This window comes from Borostomias antarcticus (genome assembly GCF_949987555.1).
Source record: "Borostomias antarcticus genome assembly, chromosome: 6".
Taxonomy (NCBI): Eukaryota; Metazoa; Chordata; class Actinopteri; order Stomiiformes; family Stomiidae; genus Borostomias; species Borostomias antarcticus.
This window is the reverse complement of record NC_140239.1, coordinates 382,554-400,000: the sequence shown is the minus strand read 5'-3', so window position 1 is coordinate 400,000 and position 17,447 is coordinate 382,554. Positions and strand designations below refer to the sequence as shown.

The window sequence follows — 17,447 nt, the reverse complement described above, 5'->3', positions numbered from 1 at the left end:
AAGGTTGAACTTTAAGTAAGATGGTGTATGTTATTTGCAGCTATATTTTAGTTTTGGCAGGTGGTGGACCAGAGCCTGGACACAATGAAGAATTGGCCTTGAAATTAAAATGCCTTGAGCAGAAATGCCCTGTTAGCTGTACATAAAAGAATGGTTGTAACTCAATCCACCTGTGATAGTGGAATCAGACAGCCCAAGTTGACCCCCCCCCCCCCCCCGGTGCGTTTTGAGTTCTTTGGTTTGCCAGGCTGTCGCCTCAATTGACAAGTCCAGTGTACAATGATGAATTGGGCCTCATGCACCTTGACATTAAAAACAAACTTTTGCCTCAGTGGACTGGGGTCGTTCCGGTCTGAACTAGGGACCCCAAGGCTGCAGACACACAGCCACAGGTCTGCTGCAACAACAAAGACTTGGATGGCAAAATAAGAGTTTAGATTCTGAGGCGAAGCGACTGGGTCAGCAGGGCTGGAGAGAAAGAACCAGGGAGATGGACCTCAGTCGGCAGGACGATCCCGACTGGAAGACTGAGCTGAAAGGAGGTTAGCTTCAAGATGGCTTGCTCACACGCCAGTGGTGGAGACAAACCTGGGGCTTAAACATGGATCTGGTTCTGAGTTGGAGGAACCCAGGGTTGATATACTGCAGCTGATGACACACAGGAGACGGATGTGCTGACTTGAGAAAGCAGGTGAAGCACAACCTGGATTAGGAGCCACACAACAGAACAACCCCCACACAGAACCACCCTCCACAGACCCAGACCTAGAACCACCCCCACACAGACCCAGAACCACCCCACACAGACCCAGAGCAACCCCACACAGACCCAGAACCACCCCACACAGACCCAGAGCAACCCCACACAGACCCAGAGCCACCCCACACAGACCCAGAACCACCCCACACAGACTCAGAACAACCCCACACAGACACAGACCCAGAACCACCCCCACACAGACCCAGAGCAACCCCACACAGACCCAGAACCACCCCACACAGACTCAGAACAACCCCCACACAGAACCACTCTCCACAGACCCAGACCTAGAACCACCCCCACACAGACCCAGACCAAGAACCACCCCCCACAGACCCAGAACCACCGCCCACAGACCCAGAACCACCCTCCACACAGAAACAGACCCAGAACCCCCCCCCCCCCCTCCAGGGATAGAACAGGGAACAGACAGGGAAGAGCCCACTTATGATAAGCCTGATAAAGTAGGCCCTAATGGCATGATTTGGCCATTAGGTATTGTATGAAAATTATAATAATATAATATGATATATGTAATAATAATATGGTCCCTCCCTTTTCCCCAGTATGATGACATACAGATACAGAGCTATGATGAACAAATAGTTAGCTGGTGCTTTAAATGTTGAAGTCAGCTACAATTGATATTTCCCTGAAAGACATTTGTCATCAAAAACATCAGAAACCCAGTGTAAAAAGCCTAGAGATTTATTACATATGGGTTAAAAGGACAAGAGTTACCACAGTGTCAAGGGTGATTTGCCATGACTTACTTTTAAATCATTTTAGAGGGGAAACCTTCTTCTTCTTGTCTTTTTTCTTTTACAGTAACTTCCAGACTGTTAGACATTCTTTTAAACATTTTGCTAAGCTGTAAACAAAACGCTGGCTGCTATGGCAACACTGGGGGCAGTAGTGAGGGCAGGACGTATTTCTGGAGGGTTAGGGTTTGGGTTAGGGACTAACAGCCCCCACTGGGTCAGAGCCAGGCTTCAGGATAGCTGCTCACACCACATGTTGATTCACTTGATATTCTGGGGGTTGATGACAGTGCGTGTAACTCGTGGTGCATTTTGAAAATGAGCTCCATTCAGCGCTGAGACCACCTAGGTACAGAGCTCCTGGACACACCCCCAGACCCCTCCCATGGGAGCTGGGAGCCCAGTCCTGTAAACAGGCTTGGGCTGGATTAAGACTGAAAGAGCCTGGTGGCTGAGGAAGAGAGAGAGGAAGGGAAAGCGTGTAAGTCTGTCCAACACTTTGGTTTCAGGGTCGGTGGGTTACACTGTTCCTAGCTACTCTACTAGCTACATCACTATACTGTAAGACTTTGTTGGCTTTATTTAGATTAAACCATATTGATAAGCTAGTGTCCATTCCCACAACCCCGTTGGTTTCAATTTTTACATGGCACAGGTCAGTATGTAATTTGAGATCAGATAGCTTTGTGCTGTGCTGTTCTATTTAATTTTAATTTCAAATCAAAGGGGGGGGGGGCTGATTGGATAGGCCATATTGTTTTTAAAGCATGTTAACTTAGCCAACACATTTAGCATAGGAACAGTGAATAACAAATACTAAGAAATATGATGTATATACAGTGCACCTCAAATTACTTTATAGTCACAGATACAGTATTTGTGGTACTTCTGGCTTAATAGTAGCCGATATTGTAAAGCAAAGACATTTGACATTTAAAGTTGGCATGGTACCATAAAGGCTAAATATGTGTTTTAGGGGAAATTTTATTAGGTAAACACCCAGTCATTACAGGATATAAATCATAAAATGTACACTTAGGTGCACATTTGCATATTATCATGACTCATTATTATACTTGTATAGTGTAATAGTAGAAATGTGCATATTGTCCTAAAAACATCCATCCTTGATTCTACCTGCCTGGATTAGGTTGACACTTTGCACTCAGCCCTGTGAGTCTTGCATCTAGTCTGTATGATACCTCCCTCTTGTGGCAATATTGAGGTACTTGTGTTCCTTGTTTTCTAAACCAGTACTTTTCATGTGAAATGAAATGTTACTTGCTGTTGTTCACCAACAAACAATTCAACAAGATTTTAGATTATTTATTTTTTTAAATTCTGAAAGGAATGTTTGAACACGACTGTGCAGCAACCTTTGAGTCAGCAGTGATCGGCCTGATCTCCAGTAATGAGGATCTCCAGTAATGAGGATCTCCAGTAATGAGGAGGATCTCCAGTAATGAGGAGGATCTCCAGTAATGAGGAGGATCTCCAGTAATGAGGAGGATCTCCAGTAATGAGGAGGATCTCCAGTAATGAGGAGGATCTCCAGTAATGAGGAGGATCTCCAGTAATGAGGAGGATCTCCAGTAATGAGGAGGATCTCCAGTAATGAGGAGGATCTCCAGTAATGAGGAGGATCTCCAGTAATGAGGAGGATCTCCAGTAATGAGGAGAGGGTCGACCTGGAGGACCTGGGGCACAACCTCATCTGCATGTCAGCAAGACAAAGGAGATGCTGGTGGACTTTGGGAGGAAGCAGGAAGGGAACTACTCCATCATCAACGGGCCCCTGTAGAGAGAGTGGACAGTAGAGAGAGAGGCCCCTGTAGAGAGAGTGGACAGTAGAGAGTGGACTGTAGAGAGAGAGGCCCCTGTAGAGAGAGAGGCCCCTGTAGAGAGAGTGGACAGCTTCAAATACATTGTGTCCAGATCACTAAGGACCTGACATGTTCAACACACAAAGACACTGTGGTGAGGAAAGCATGTCAGAGACTGAACCACCTCAGACAACTAAGTAAATTCAGAGTGTCTCACTAGATTCGACAGAGTCTCTACTGTTTTTGACTGTTCTCTCTGCTTTGGTCAGGAAAAAGGTACCACACATACATGGAAGAAGAGCTTCTTCCCCCAAGCCATCCGGCACCTGAACGACTCTGACTAGTATATACAGTGTCATTATACCCAGCGTACACAGCGGCAAAATATCTAGCGTATATAACACCACCATACATGTAAATACAGATGACAGTATATCTCATCCCTGGGATTATTTATTCATAGCTATAGCATGTACAACCCCCCTCCCGGGTCATTTATATCCATACAGTATTTATAGCATGTACAATTACACAGCGCGTCATCCGATCCGCCGAGAAGGTGATGAACTGCAACCTGCCCTCCGCCCTGGCCCTGCACAGCCCAGGACCCTGCAGCTGACCCCTTCCACCCTGGCCCTGCACAGCCCAGGACCCTGCAGCTGACCCCTTCCACCCTGGCCCTGCACAGCCCAGGACCCTGCAGCTGACCCCTTCCACCCTGGCCCTGCACAGCCCAGGACCCTGCAGCTGACCCCTCCGCCCTGGCCCTGCACAGCCCAGGACCCTGCAGCTGACCCCTTCCACCCTGGCCCTGCACAGCCCAGGACCCTGCAGCTGACCCCTTCCACCCTGGCCCTGCACAGCCCAGGACCCTGCAGCTGACCCCTTCCACCCTGGCCCTGCACAGCTCCAGGACCCTGCAGCTGACCCCTTCCACCCTGGCCCTGCACAGCCCAGGACCCTGCAGCTGACCCCTTCCACCCTGGCCCTGCACAGCCCAGGACCCTGCAGCTGACCCCTTCCACCCTGGCCCTGACCCCTTCCACCCTGGCCCTGCACAGCTCCAGGACCCTGCAGCTGACCCCTTCCACCCTGGCCCTGCACAGCTCCAGGACCCTGCAGCTGACCCCTTCCACCCTGGCCCTGCACAGCCCAGGACCCTGCAGCTGACCCCTTCCACCCTGGCCCTGCACAGCCCAGGACCCTGCAGCTGACCCCTTCCACCCTGGCCCTGCACAGCCCAGGACCCTGCAGCTGACCCCTCCGCCCTGGCCCTGCACAGCTCCAGGACCCTGCAGCTGACCCCTTCCACCCTGGCCCTGCACAGCTCCAGGACCCTGCAGCTGACCCCTTCCACCCTGGCCCTGACCCCTTCCACCCTGGCCCTGCACAGCCCAGGACCCTGCAGCTGACCCCTTCCATGCCACTCCCCTCAGGCAGGAGGCTTGGGTCCATCAGGAACACGCCTGCTCCCCACCAGCCTCATCAGTGAGGCTAGTGTCCCCCCCTGAACATGCTCCGAGAACTTTTGGCACAAAATTAGGGTCCGTTGGGCGTCCGCGGTGGTGTGGTGGTCTATGTGTCAGTTTCTGGTTCCGCACGTCATGAAAGTATAACATAAGTGAACATTATTACGCAAGACTATGTTGTTATGCATCCTCGCATATGTTGCAGTGGGTATACGGAAATCCGTGATCTTTCTAGTGAGTATAAGGCGTATCACAGACTGCGACGATAGCATTACGCGCGCACCGACCATCAAACACACGCCAACGGGCCACGGTCGGACTAATGGGCGGTCGGACTAATGGGTGGTCGGACAAATGGGTGGTCGGACTAATGGGTGGTCGGACAAAAGGTAAACGGGTCGGACTAATGGGTGGTCGGACAAATGGGTGGTCGGACAAATGGCATGGACCCGAAATTGAACAACATGTTATTGCAACACGTTTTAATAAATATTTCGTGAAATATTAAAACGGTGAATCTACAAACGTGCATTTCGAAACCACTTGGAGAACCACTAGCTTGTCTGGCTCTTTGTTTTGATCATACATGGCTTTGACCCGGGTATGCCGCCGCCAGAGCTGCCCGGGCGTCCTGAACAAACGCACCCTTCATTACAGACGCACAGGATGATCAGGACAAGATGGCGGACGGTGAGGAGCTCCGGGTAGGAAACACATGATGCACTTCGCTGTGTATTTAATTTGATAACTGGTGATTCATTGTTGTTGATGCACTACTTCCTCAAAACGTATGTTGTTGTATTTAGAGCAGATATCTCGCATGGCCTTTGAACCGCTGCTAACGGGACGGATCCGTGAGTCGGCTAGGTTAGCTAGTGCTAGTGCTAATGCTAACAACAACAACTCCCTGGCTAACTGAACGTTACCCAGACACATCTCAGTCTCCTGGTTCTGTACCCAGACACATCTCAGTCTCCTGGTTCTGTACCCAGACACATCTCAGTCTCCTGGTTCTGTACCCAGACACATCTCAGTCTCCTGGTTCTGTACCCAGACACATCTCAGTCTTCTGGTTCTGCGAGGCCCTGTACAGGTCTACCAGGATAGTTATCTAGCTCGATTGGTTGAACATGAATGTTTAGTCTCCTAACTCTCTCGCTAGCTGTCTAGTCACACCAGCAACATGGCTAGCTAACGAGCTAACGCTATTCCCACTAGCTAGCCTGGGCTAGCTGCTCCAGAACTTACATGAACCATGTCTCTCCATGTCTAAGGTGAGCAGCACTAGCTAGTGAACCAGTCCCAGGCTGTTCTGGTTCAACCCGATGCTGTTCTCAGGATCCCCCCAGGACAGCTCAGGATCCGCCCAGGACAGCTGAGAGACAGCTAGCCTTGACTAGTTGGCTCACTTAGCTAGTGCTAGCTCACCTGGCTAATCACTAGAAACAAGCCAGGCAGGGTGATCTCCCCCCTCAACTCATAGAAAACTCACTTTAGATTGTCAGGGATTGGGTCCACCTTTCTGTACCGTTAGCGAGCAGATAGAGTCTGGTTTAGTGAGCCTGGTAGTAGCTAGCTAGCTAACGATACCAAATTAAATACGTAATGTTATGTGAGCTAACGTTACCTAACTTAACGCCCGCCAGAAAATGGATGAACTCGTCCACTGAGCGCCATGGCTAGCAGGTATAAAGTGACCCAGCCATGGCTAGCAGGTATAAAGTGACCCAGCCATGGCTAGCAGGTATAAAGTGACCCAGCCATGGCTAGCAGGTAGAAAGTGACCCAGCCATGGCTAGCAGGTAGAAAGTGACCCAGCCATGGCTAGCAGGTATAAAGTGACCCAGCCATGGCTAGCAGGTATAAAGGGACCCAGCATTAGTATAATTCCACTGTTCCATTAATTTAATTTGCTTGCTAATAACCATGTGTTTCTTTCCTCTCTGGAGTCGAGCTGCAGATCACTGCTCCCCGCCACCATGTGTCTGCCATGCCATTCTCTCCACGTATTATCTCATTTATCTTGGAATTATTTTCAACATTTTAGATGCGTCACGGTCACATATGTTAAGGATATGTAAGAAAAAGGATACACACATAAGAACAATCCAGCATGGACCGTAGACTGAAGGGTCAGTTTGGGTTTTCTTCTTTGGGGGTTTGGTTGGGAGGGTGATGACTTCAAATCACACATGGGGATGTCCTATTAACTACATAATTAGTGTGTCAGTTCAACTTTGGGTTTTATATCACTGATCTTGACAAGTCACATTTTTTGGTGAATTGTTTCACTGCCAAAGTTGCTAACTTGTGCCATGTAAATATTTTTGTATTTGAATATCAGATGTGCTTGAATATATAGCCTACTGACACGGGTGCTATATATTCTCTGTAATTTTGCATCTTAAGCAGTGGCATTTTAGTCATGATAGTCTTAACTTTAGTTGTTGGCATATTCATTGAAGTAAAAAGTACTAAGTAACATGCTTTGACCTAAAATAACACTTGGCATGGGGTTGGCTTGGTCTTTTCCTTCAGTAGTAGAATTGTAATAGATTCAAATACATGTATCAACTGCCTCCATATGTTTACACAGTGGCCTCTTATCTTTTTGTACCTATGTCTCTTTCTTTTCCAGAGCATGGTATCAACTTTCCGAGTGTCAGAGCTACAAGTGTTACTGGGATTCGCTGGACGAAACAAAAGTGGTCGAAAGCATGACCTCCTCCTGAGGGCGTTGCATCTGATCAAAAAGGGCTGCAGTCCAGCAGTGCAAATCAAAATCAAAGAACTTTATCGACGACGCTACCCCGGTCTGCCGGATTTGGCCGCCATCAAGTCTGCCTTCTTTTCCGCGGAGGGGGGCGTTAGTATCGTGAACTCTGACCTTTCCCTCAGCGCGGGTCACTCGAGTGACTCGAGCTTAGTGCAGCAGTACCTGGTGACTGGTGATTCGGTGGTGTTGCATGAGACCAAGCCCAGGATGAACCTGCAGCAACCCGCCCCACTCATCCCGCCCGTCCACCCCGACGTGCTGATGAAGGCCCTGCCCTTCTACGACGTGCTGGACGTGCTGATCAAGCCCTCCAGCCTCGGTTAGTGGCTCTGATGTCCATACCCTAGCACCCAACTCTAGACATGTGCTTTAGATCTGTGTGGAATGGGGATGGGTGTGAGCAAACCTACAGGTGAAGCTGATCTGAGCATCGTTATGAGCTAGGAGTCGCGTGTGGTCTGCTGGGTCAGGGGTGGGAATCGCTACTGGTCTCACCATTCCATTTGATTTGGATTGTTGGGGGTCACGATTCGATTTCAAATCAATTATTTTCTATCCAATTATGACTAGAATTTTCAATGACATTTCCACCTGCAATAGCCCATTAAATGCAGTAACTAAACTAAACTAAAAACCCATTAAATACAGTAGCCCATTAAATACAGATGGTCCTGTAATGGTCTACTTAGGAACAAGTGGGGAATGAGAAGCATGACTGTCAGATTGCCCTGCTAATGAATCGATGAACAAGTGGGGAATGAGAAACACGACTGGCTCAGATTGCCGTGCTAATGAATGGATGAACGTTCCTAGGTAACATCCAGGAACTGAGTCTGAGAGGTAGCCTCCGTTTGCAAATCATAAACTGTTTCATCAGCTCTGTGAGGCGTTTCATCACATTATCCTATTTTAATACATGGGTATTTTGTCACATGCCTACTGGTTGCTGAAGTGCTGCCGGAGGTGTTTTCTGACCTTGCATGTTGTAATACTTTATTCCCATCTACTTGCTTGGAATCAAAGACCATCAGGCCTTTGATTGGACCCGTTCTTTCCACTAGTGATCATGAATGTTTTTTAATGGTGATCATGAATGTGTTTTTATTTGTAGGAGCGAGTACAATCCAGAGATACCACCAAGAAAAGACCTTCATCTTTGCCTTGACACCCCAGCAAGTCAGGGAAGTGTGCATTTCCAGGTATGCACTGCGGCTTCTCAAAGGGCCACTTGCACCGGGACATCCCATACATGTCTGGCTGGGTTGTAAATGACCTTGTAATTGATGTGTTTACAGGGACTTCCTACCAGGCGGCAGGAGGGACTACATGGTTCAAATTCAACTGAGGTAAGATTGTAGGAAGGACAAAAGATCGACAGGTTTTGTAACATTTTATTTAATCTATTTGACAATGTAAATCATTGTCACTCTTGTGTTGTTGTTTTTCTGTCCGTTTAGGTTTTGCCTGTCGGAGACGAGTTGTCCGCAAGAGGATAATTACCCCAACAGTCTCTGCATAAAAGTTAACGGGAAACTATTTCCCTTGCCTGTATGTACTGGTTTGTTTTGATGAACTAACGGTCAATATTGTTATTGTAGTAGATGTGGTTATATGGGTAAACCTAGTGACTGCAGGCCTGTGAAGTGTTTGTGTTTTCTCCTTAGGGTTACGCACCACCACCCAAAAACGGGGTGGAACAGAAGAGACCAGGAAGATCTCTGAACATCACCTCATTGGTCAGATTATCCTCTGCAGTACCCAATCAGATCACAGTCACATGGGCTCCTGAAATCGGAAAGGTAAGCATGTTAACAGCTCACCTCACAACAACTAGGGGGGCAGCCGCTTTGCCTCCCTCTGCTGAATCAAGTGGCATGGTGTACTGTGAACGGAAGGACATTTCCGGTGTGTGTGATGCTCTTTCTCGCAGACGTATTCCATGTCGGTGTACCTGGTGAGGCAGCTGACGTCGCCCTTGTTGCTACAGAGACTGAGGATGAAGGGCATCAGGAACCCGGATCACTCCAGAGCGCTGAGTAAGGACACGGCCAAAAGCTACTTCACCCATGGCTCTGTAATGTTAACAATGTTCTGCTTGAGGTTGGCCTCTGGGGGGAGCAATCAAGCAAAAAAAAACTCGTGTCTGGAAAGAGCGTGCCAGGTCAGGAGATGGAAGCTGATAAAGCTGTGATAACTGTGATTTACTGCTTATATTTTGTTCTTTTTTATGTTCTGTGCTCGATTGCAGTTAAAGAGAAGCTCACGGCAGATCCAGACAGTGAGATTGCTACGACCAGTCTCAGAGTCTCGCTCATGTGCCCGGTACGTCACATGGACATCAACCCCCATCATCATTGTGTATTACACCCTGTGCATTTATTCATACAAATCCTCCATGCTTTTTTAAATGTCTACAATGAATGGTTTAATAATTGTGTGGTTAACTACTGTTTGAGTTTGGCAGTTGTATGGTGTTTATGGTTATCAGGTTGTAGAGGTGGTCCGTCGATGGATATGATATCTTTCACTATCTGATTTGTCAATAGAGAGGTAGTCAGAGGTGGAAGATGCCAGAAGCTGGCTGCTTCTTGGTCAGATAGTTGGTACTCTGCAGTTTCAAGACAGGATAGTTCTCTGAGATTACTGACTGGCTGGCACAACTCTCCCCCCCCCTTCATCTCCCCCCGTGGTTCAACCCCCCCCAGCTGGGTAAGATGCGTCTCACGGTCCCGTGCCGGGCAGTCACCTGCTCCCACCTGCAGTGTTTCGACGCGGCGCTGTACCTGCAGATGAATGAGAAGAAGCCCACCTGGATCTGCCCCGTGTGCGACAAGAAGGCCGCCTACGAGAGCCTCATCATCGACGGGTGAGCGGGTTAGGGTTAGGCCTACGAGAGCCTCATCATCGACGGGTGAGCGGGTTAGGGTTAGGCCTACGAGAGCCTCATCATCGACGGGTGAGAGGGTTAGGGTTAGGCCTACGAGAGCCTCATCATCGACGGGTGAGAGGGTTAGGGTTAGGCCTACGAGAGCCTCATCATCGACGGGTCCGAGCGGGGCAGTTGAATTGAGCAGTCAGCATGCCTGTGATGTACAGGATCTATGCATTTATACACAGTGGAAGGGTTTAGATCAGAGAAAAGGAAACTGAACTCACTGTCAATCTCCAGATTATTCATGGAGATTCTGAACGACTGCTCCGATGTGGACGAGATCAAGTTCCAGGAAGATGGGACCTGGTGTCCAATGAGACCAAAGAAGGAGGCCGTCAAAGTGTCCTCCCAGTGTATCCCAAAAATCGAGAGTGAGTACAACTGCATAATAATAATAACTATAAAGTACATTTCCTGGGGAAAATGTAAGGTGGGCTAGCTAATGCAGCAGGATATAACACCTACTGGTAGTACTATTGCATGCTCAAAAGTTGCATGCCTAAACGCACCTCCAACTTTGACACGTTGGTGGCGCTAGAGGGTTCGAGGTGTGGACATGAGACTTGGTCAGGAGGGTCAGGGCACTGTCCCGAATGAGTATGCCAATTTTCACAACTTTTTACTATATGGTTCTATGGGCTGTCATAGACTCCCTTCGCTGCTTGGCCCCCAAATAGTGGGAATGTCACAAGTTGGGCTAGCTTCTACAACCAAGCCCACTTAATAACTTAATAATAATAATAAATTAAATTTATATAGCGCATTTCAGAAGTCCCAAGATGCTTTACATTGAGAGAAGTCAGACAACAGAGGCAGACCAGAACAAAAGAGCACGTAAACTATAACTAACTATCTAGCTAACTACCTAACTACTTACAGGCCAAAGGCCTTGGTGAACAGGTGGGCATGTTGGTGGAGAAGGTCAGACAGGTACTACGTATGGGACAAGGGCATGGGGGGGGTTTCTAAGTGAGGAGGAGGAGTTTGTAGGAGATGTTATGTTACAACCACAACTACTGTACGTTCGTATAGACCTGACACCCCCCCCCCCCCCTCCTCCAACAGCAGCCCCCGTGCGCCAGTGTGCGGTGGTCCCCCATAGCGAGCCCACCTCCACCAAGAAGGCAGACATCATTGACCTGACCCTGGAGAGCTCATCAGACGACGGCGAGGAGGAGGAGGAAGTGGACCCGCCACTGAAGAAGCGCTGCGTGTATCTGTCCAAGAACGAGGACATGCACAGCAAGGGGTAGGGCCCGTTCTTCTGCCGTCTGCTCGTGACGTATTTATCATATATTCATGATGTATTCATGTGATTTATGATAAGTTTGATGGGAGACACATTTTCCATGCTCCAACTCCAACCATGCTCCAACTCCAACCATGCTCCAACCCCAACCATGCTCCAACTCCAACCATGCTCCAACTCCAACCATGCTCCAACCCCAACCATGCTCCAACCATGCTCCAACCCCAACCATGCTCCAACTCCAACCATGCTCCAACCCCAACCATGCTCCAACTCCAACCATGCTCCAACTCCAACCATGCTCCAACTCCAACCATGCTCCAACTCCAACCATGCTCCAACTCCAACCATGCTCCAACTCCAACCATGCTCCAACTCCAACCATGCTCCAACTCCAACCATGCTCCAACCCCAACCATGCTCCAACTCCAACCATGCTCCAACTCCAACCATGCTCCAACCCCAACCATGCTCCAACCATGCTCCAACCCCAACCATGCTCCAACTCCAACCATGCTCCAACTCCAACCATGCTCCAACCATGCTCCAACCCCAACCATGCTCCAACCATGCTCCAACCATGCTCCAACTCCAACCATGCTCCAACTCCAACCATGCTCCAACTCCAACCATGCTCCAATCCCAACCATGCTCCAACCATGCTCCAACCATGCTCCAACCATGCTCCAACTCCAACCATGCTCCAACTCCAACCATGCTCCAACCCCAACCATGCTCCAACTCCAACCATGCTCCAACTCCAACCATGCTCCAACTCCAACCATGCTCCAACCCCAACCATGCTCCAACCCCAACCATGCTCCAACCCCAACCATGCTCCAACCCCAACCATGCTCCAACTCCAACCATGCTCCAACTCCAACCATGCTCCAACTCCAACCATGCTCCAACTCCAACCATGCTCCAACTCCAACCATGCTCCAACCATGCTCCAACCATGCTCCAACTCCAACCATGCTCCAACCATGCTCCAACCATGCTCCAACTCCAACCATGCTCCAACTCCAACCATGCTCCAACTCCAACCATGCTCCAACCATGCTCCAACCATGCTCCAACTCCAACCATGCTCCAACTCCAACCATGCTCCAACTCCAACCATGCTCCAACCCCAACCATGCTCCAACCATGCTCCAACCCCAACCATGCTCCAACCCCAACCATGCTCCAACTCCAACCATGCTCCAACCATGCTCCAACCATGCTCCAACCCCAACCATGCTCCAACCCCAACCATGCTCCAACTCCAACCATGCTCCAACCATGCTCCAACCATGCTCCAACTCCAACCATGCTCCAACTCCAACCATGCTCCAACTCCAACCATGCTCCAACTCCAACCATGCTCCAACTCCAACTCCAACCATGCTCCAACTCCAACCATGCTCCAACTCCAACCATGCTCCAACCCCAACCATGCTCCAACTCCAACCATGCTCCAACTCCAACCATGCTCCAACCCCAACCATGCTCCAACCATGCTCCAACCCCAACCATGCTCCAACTCCAACCATGCTCCAACTCCAACCATGCTCCAACCCCAACCATGCTCCAACCCCAACCATGCTCCAACTCCAACCATGCTCCAACTCCAACCATGCTCCAACTCCAACCATGCTCCAACTCCAACCATGCTCCAACTCCAACCATGCTCCAACTCCAACCATGCTCCAACTCCAACCATGCTCCAACTCCAACCATGCTCCAACTCCAACCATGCTCCAACCCCAACCATGCTCCAACTCCAACCATGCTCCAACCATGCTCCAACCCCAACCATGCTCCAACTCCAACCATGCTCCAACCATGCTCCAACCCCAACCATGCTCCAACTCCAACCATGCTCCAACCATGCTCCAACTCCAACCATGCTCCAACTCCAACCATGCTCCAACTCCAACCATGCTCCAACTCCAACCATGCTCCAACCCCAACCATGCTCCAACTCCAACCATGCTCCAACTCCAACCATGCTCCAACCCCAACCATGCTCCAACCCCAACCATGCTCCAACCATGCTCCAACCATGCTCCAACCATGCTCCAACTCCAACCATGCTCCAACCATGCTCCAACTCCAACCATGCTCCAACCCCAACCATGCTCCAACCCCAACCATGCTCCAACCCCAACCATGCTCCAACCCCAACCATGCTCCAACTCCAACCATGCTCCAACCATGCTCCAACCCCAACCATGCTCCAACTCCAACCATGCTCCAACCATGCTCCAACCCCAACCATGCTCCAACCATGCTCCAACTCCAACCATGCTCCAACTCCAACCATGCTCCAACCCCAACCATGCTCCAACTCCAACCATGCTCCAACTCCAACCATGCTCCAACCCCAACCATGCTCCAACTCCAACCGTGCTCCAACTCCAACCATGCTCCAACTCCCGCTTTAAGACCACGTTACGAGCCCTGAACTACAGTTGCATTTTGCCTTGCTTTTATTTCATTTTTTAATACCTAGCTTATGTTTAATGACCCATCTCCCTTTATTCCCCCTCCCTTTTCCAGGGTGTTGACCTACCAGCCGTCCACGGTGCGAGTGCCAAACGTCCAGTCCCTGGACACGGCGTACCACACGTCCTCGCTAGTCGACTATTCAGTCCCCTTCCACCACTCCACCCTCTCCGCCATCCCCACAGACATGCAGAGTGAGTCCCTTCTCGACGGGTTCGGCTCAGAGATCTGTCTTGATGTCAGTAACGCCATGCTGCAGGATTAACTGACGTCAGTAACGCCATGCTGCAGGATTAACTGACGTCAGTAACGCCATGCTGCAGGATTAACTGTAATGTTCCCTTTTTTCAGGCCTGGATTTGTTTTCTTTGATTCAAGGAGACACACAGGTAAGTTCATTACATGTTTCTCTTTTAGTTTTCTTGGCCGGTTCAATTGCTCAAAGAAATTTCGGCATTGTGTGGTTTTGCATTTTATTTTTCTGATAAATCCAACATTGAAGACATTCATAGTCAAGGTTTAGATTGATTAGTCAAGGTTTGATTGATTGTTTAATTCTGGTGAATCATGTAGTGAGACGCATGCATCACACGGTGTAGGCGGCAACGCCAAAACACACTTGAATGGCTGGAGTGGCCACCGATGAAATTCAGCGTTAGCGATCTGTTGTTCTGCTTTCGGGAGGAAACCCTTGCAAACACGGCCTGGGAGACCTTCTTGCTGTGAGGTGACAGTTTAGATTGGATTAGATTCACTTTGTCATTACACACCACAAGACAGTGCAACGAAATCATGTGCGTCCAACCAGAAGTGCAACAAACTGCAATTATATTGCAATTAATATATAAAAGATGAATGACGGTACTAGGTACTGCATACTAGGTATTGCGCCACCGTGCCACACGTGAGCAATTTCAGGGGTTCAGTGCCTTGCTCAAGGACACTTCGGCACACAGCCGAGACCTGGGATCAAACCGGGGACCTTTTGAACCCCAGCCGGCCGCTCTACCTCCCGAGCTACATGCCGGCAAAACTGATCTGCCCTGATTACGTAACGCACCCTATGTGTTGTGGACAGCGTCGCTTGGAGCGAGAAATGCTCTCTCTGAGCCTCTGAGTGCTGCTGAGCACTTTCTGACTGGACTCAGTATACTTTAACCCTAACCCTAACCCTACTACCGTTACAGCTGGATGCCTGACCATGTAGGCAGTCAAATAATGTGTCAAACAAGCTTAACATTTTTTAGGGACACTAGATGACTAGCAGCTGATTATGCAGCAAACGAGCAGAACAGGAGCCTATCAAGGCTAGCTGGTTGCTATCAAAGTCATGTCTGGTATTCGTTTTGTAACGCAGTATATTTGTAATCTTTCATAACAACAATGGTTTGTACTGTTTCCAACATCTCGACTGCCCCAATGACTTCCATTGTAGCCGAGTGCCGCCTGCACAACAATGTAGATAGCACGCCTGCACAACAATGTAGATAGCACGCCTGCACAACAATGTAGATAGCTCAATACTGGGGTGATCATGGAAATGATAGTCTCTACGGGTCAGGTTCATGTAAAGCAGACCAAGGATGCCCCAGTCTAATAATGAAATTAACATTTCTATTTCATCTCTCACTCTTAGTCAGAAAATGTCCTCTAGCTGTGATGCAAATTTTTAATATGTTAAACTCCATTGACTTATGCTAAAAACATTAAAAATCTAAAAGTCGCACTTTTGGCATACTTTTTTGTGGGCCATAATAGGGGAAACGCTGAAGGTGATGTGTGAAAAAGATGGCTTTGAGCAATACCTATGTAACCCACAGGTGCTAATATAATAACTTAATCCTAACCCCCTCTGTTGGGACCCCCCTCAGCATTACCGAGCCCCCATGTTCCTGGACAACCTGACCAGCAGCCTGCAGAGTGCTGCCACCTCCAGCAGCAGCCTGGTGTCCTCCTCCACCATCCACTACGAGCCGGGGGGGCGCGCCAACACCTCCGCCCACGAGACGGCCGTCATCACCGGGGGGGGCGGGGGGAGCGCCGGAGGAGGAGGGCCCAGCAGCATATCGGATATTATCTCACTTGACTGAGTTTGCCCCCTCATCCTCAAGCGACTTCCTTTTCTTTTAACGTAATCTAATTGGCCAGTGAGACGTTGCATGGGATGAGTCTTGGTGAGCTGTGGCCACTACTTCCTGATTCCCTTCCTTCAGCTGCTGAGGTGGGTGGATTTGGACCTGCTAGAGGGATCTGGACACGCTGCCCACTTTCACCTGGCCTGTGTTGCAAGGTCACTGCAGGTGGAGGAAAGGCGATGAGGAGAGGAAGCCATGTTAAACCGTTGGGACACATCCCAGGACAGACTCCATGCTTATTGAGCCGGCCTCACCATACATCTCTAAAGGGATGTGGTTGGGTTTTTTGTACTGATTTTGTGTTTTTGTTGCATTTCACATTGGATGACCTGAACAGTGGAAGGCAGGCAGTGGGCCTTAGTGGTGCTTATTGGTTGAATAAGGCAGCTCACCACTCTTGTACTAAAGGACTGTATTTAGTGGTCCCTTTCAGTTCACTCAGCAATAATAGATGGACCTGAAACATGGTTGAATCTGCCCTCAACTCTGACCTTTTGCCATCAGTTAGACATGAAAAAGACAACTTGATTTCTTATCTGTACAAAGTTATGATTTCTAGGACTGAGTGCCTATAGCTCCAGCACCGTGTTTCCCAATCTTGTGAAGATCATGTTTTTAAGTTTCTCTTGGTGTTTGTCTAAGCTGTCAATTCTTCTGTCATCATTTGAACATCTGTTTATACATTGTGAAATAAAATATGAATTTGGAGATGTGCCAAAGCTCGACAATAAAAGGCACATGTTACCATTACAAACAAGAGGCGGTGGTGATGAACCCCAATAGTCCAAAATGTGCATAAACGTACGTAAACTACTTAAGAAATAGTGGGAACCCATTTGAAAATAGATCTTATAGTGTAAATTCATATTTGGCTTTTCATTCAAATGTAACTTAAAACGTTTTTTGGAACTAATTTAAGGGGCTTAAATGGAATAGTTTTGGTAATGTAAACCTACTTTGTATATCTTGATTACAGTTTTGTAGAAATGTTGGAAACGATTTGGGTAAAGTGTTTTGCAGCATGATTGTAAAACAAACACACAAACACAAAA

The 17,447-nt window shown here is 48.8% G+C and overlaps 1 protein-coding gene across 3 annotated transcripts; it reads left to right on the top strand.

Moving 5' to 3' along the window:
* Positions 1-5,483: 5,483 nt before the first annotated feature.
* pias2 (protein inhibitor of activated STAT, 2) lies at positions 5,484-17,446 on the top strand (the record flags this gene model as incomplete). 3 transcript variants are annotated; one of them, XM_084440347.1, is made up of 15 exons in its annotated part: positions 5,484-5,517; positions 6,861-6,945; positions 7,452-7,908; positions 8,701-8,788; positions 8,885-8,935; positions 9,047-9,137; positions 9,254-9,388; positions 9,520-9,625; positions 9,838-9,911; positions 10,295-10,455; positions 10,759-10,892; positions 11,587-11,770; positions 14,315-14,454; positions 14,612-14,649; positions 16,132-17,446. In XM_084440347.1, exons 3-15 carry the CDS (start codon positions 7,455-7,457, stop codon positions 16,348-16,350), a joined length of 1,875 nt encoding a protein of 624 aa, XP_084296473.1. In that variant the 5' UTR covers positions 5,484-5,517; positions 6,861-6,945; positions 7,452-7,454. The 3 variants fall into 3 exon arrangements, with proteins under 3 accessions (XP_084296473.1, XP_084296475.1, XP_084296474.1); XM_084440348.1 differs by lacking the exon at positions 5,484-5,517 and having other exon boundaries at positions 6,268-6,945; XM_084440349.1 differs by lacking the exons at positions 10,759-10,892; positions 11,587-11,770; positions 14,315-14,454; positions 14,612-14,649; positions 16,132-17,446 and having other exon boundaries at positions 10,295-10,459.
* Between the last annotated feature and the right edge of the window lies 1 nt (position 17,447).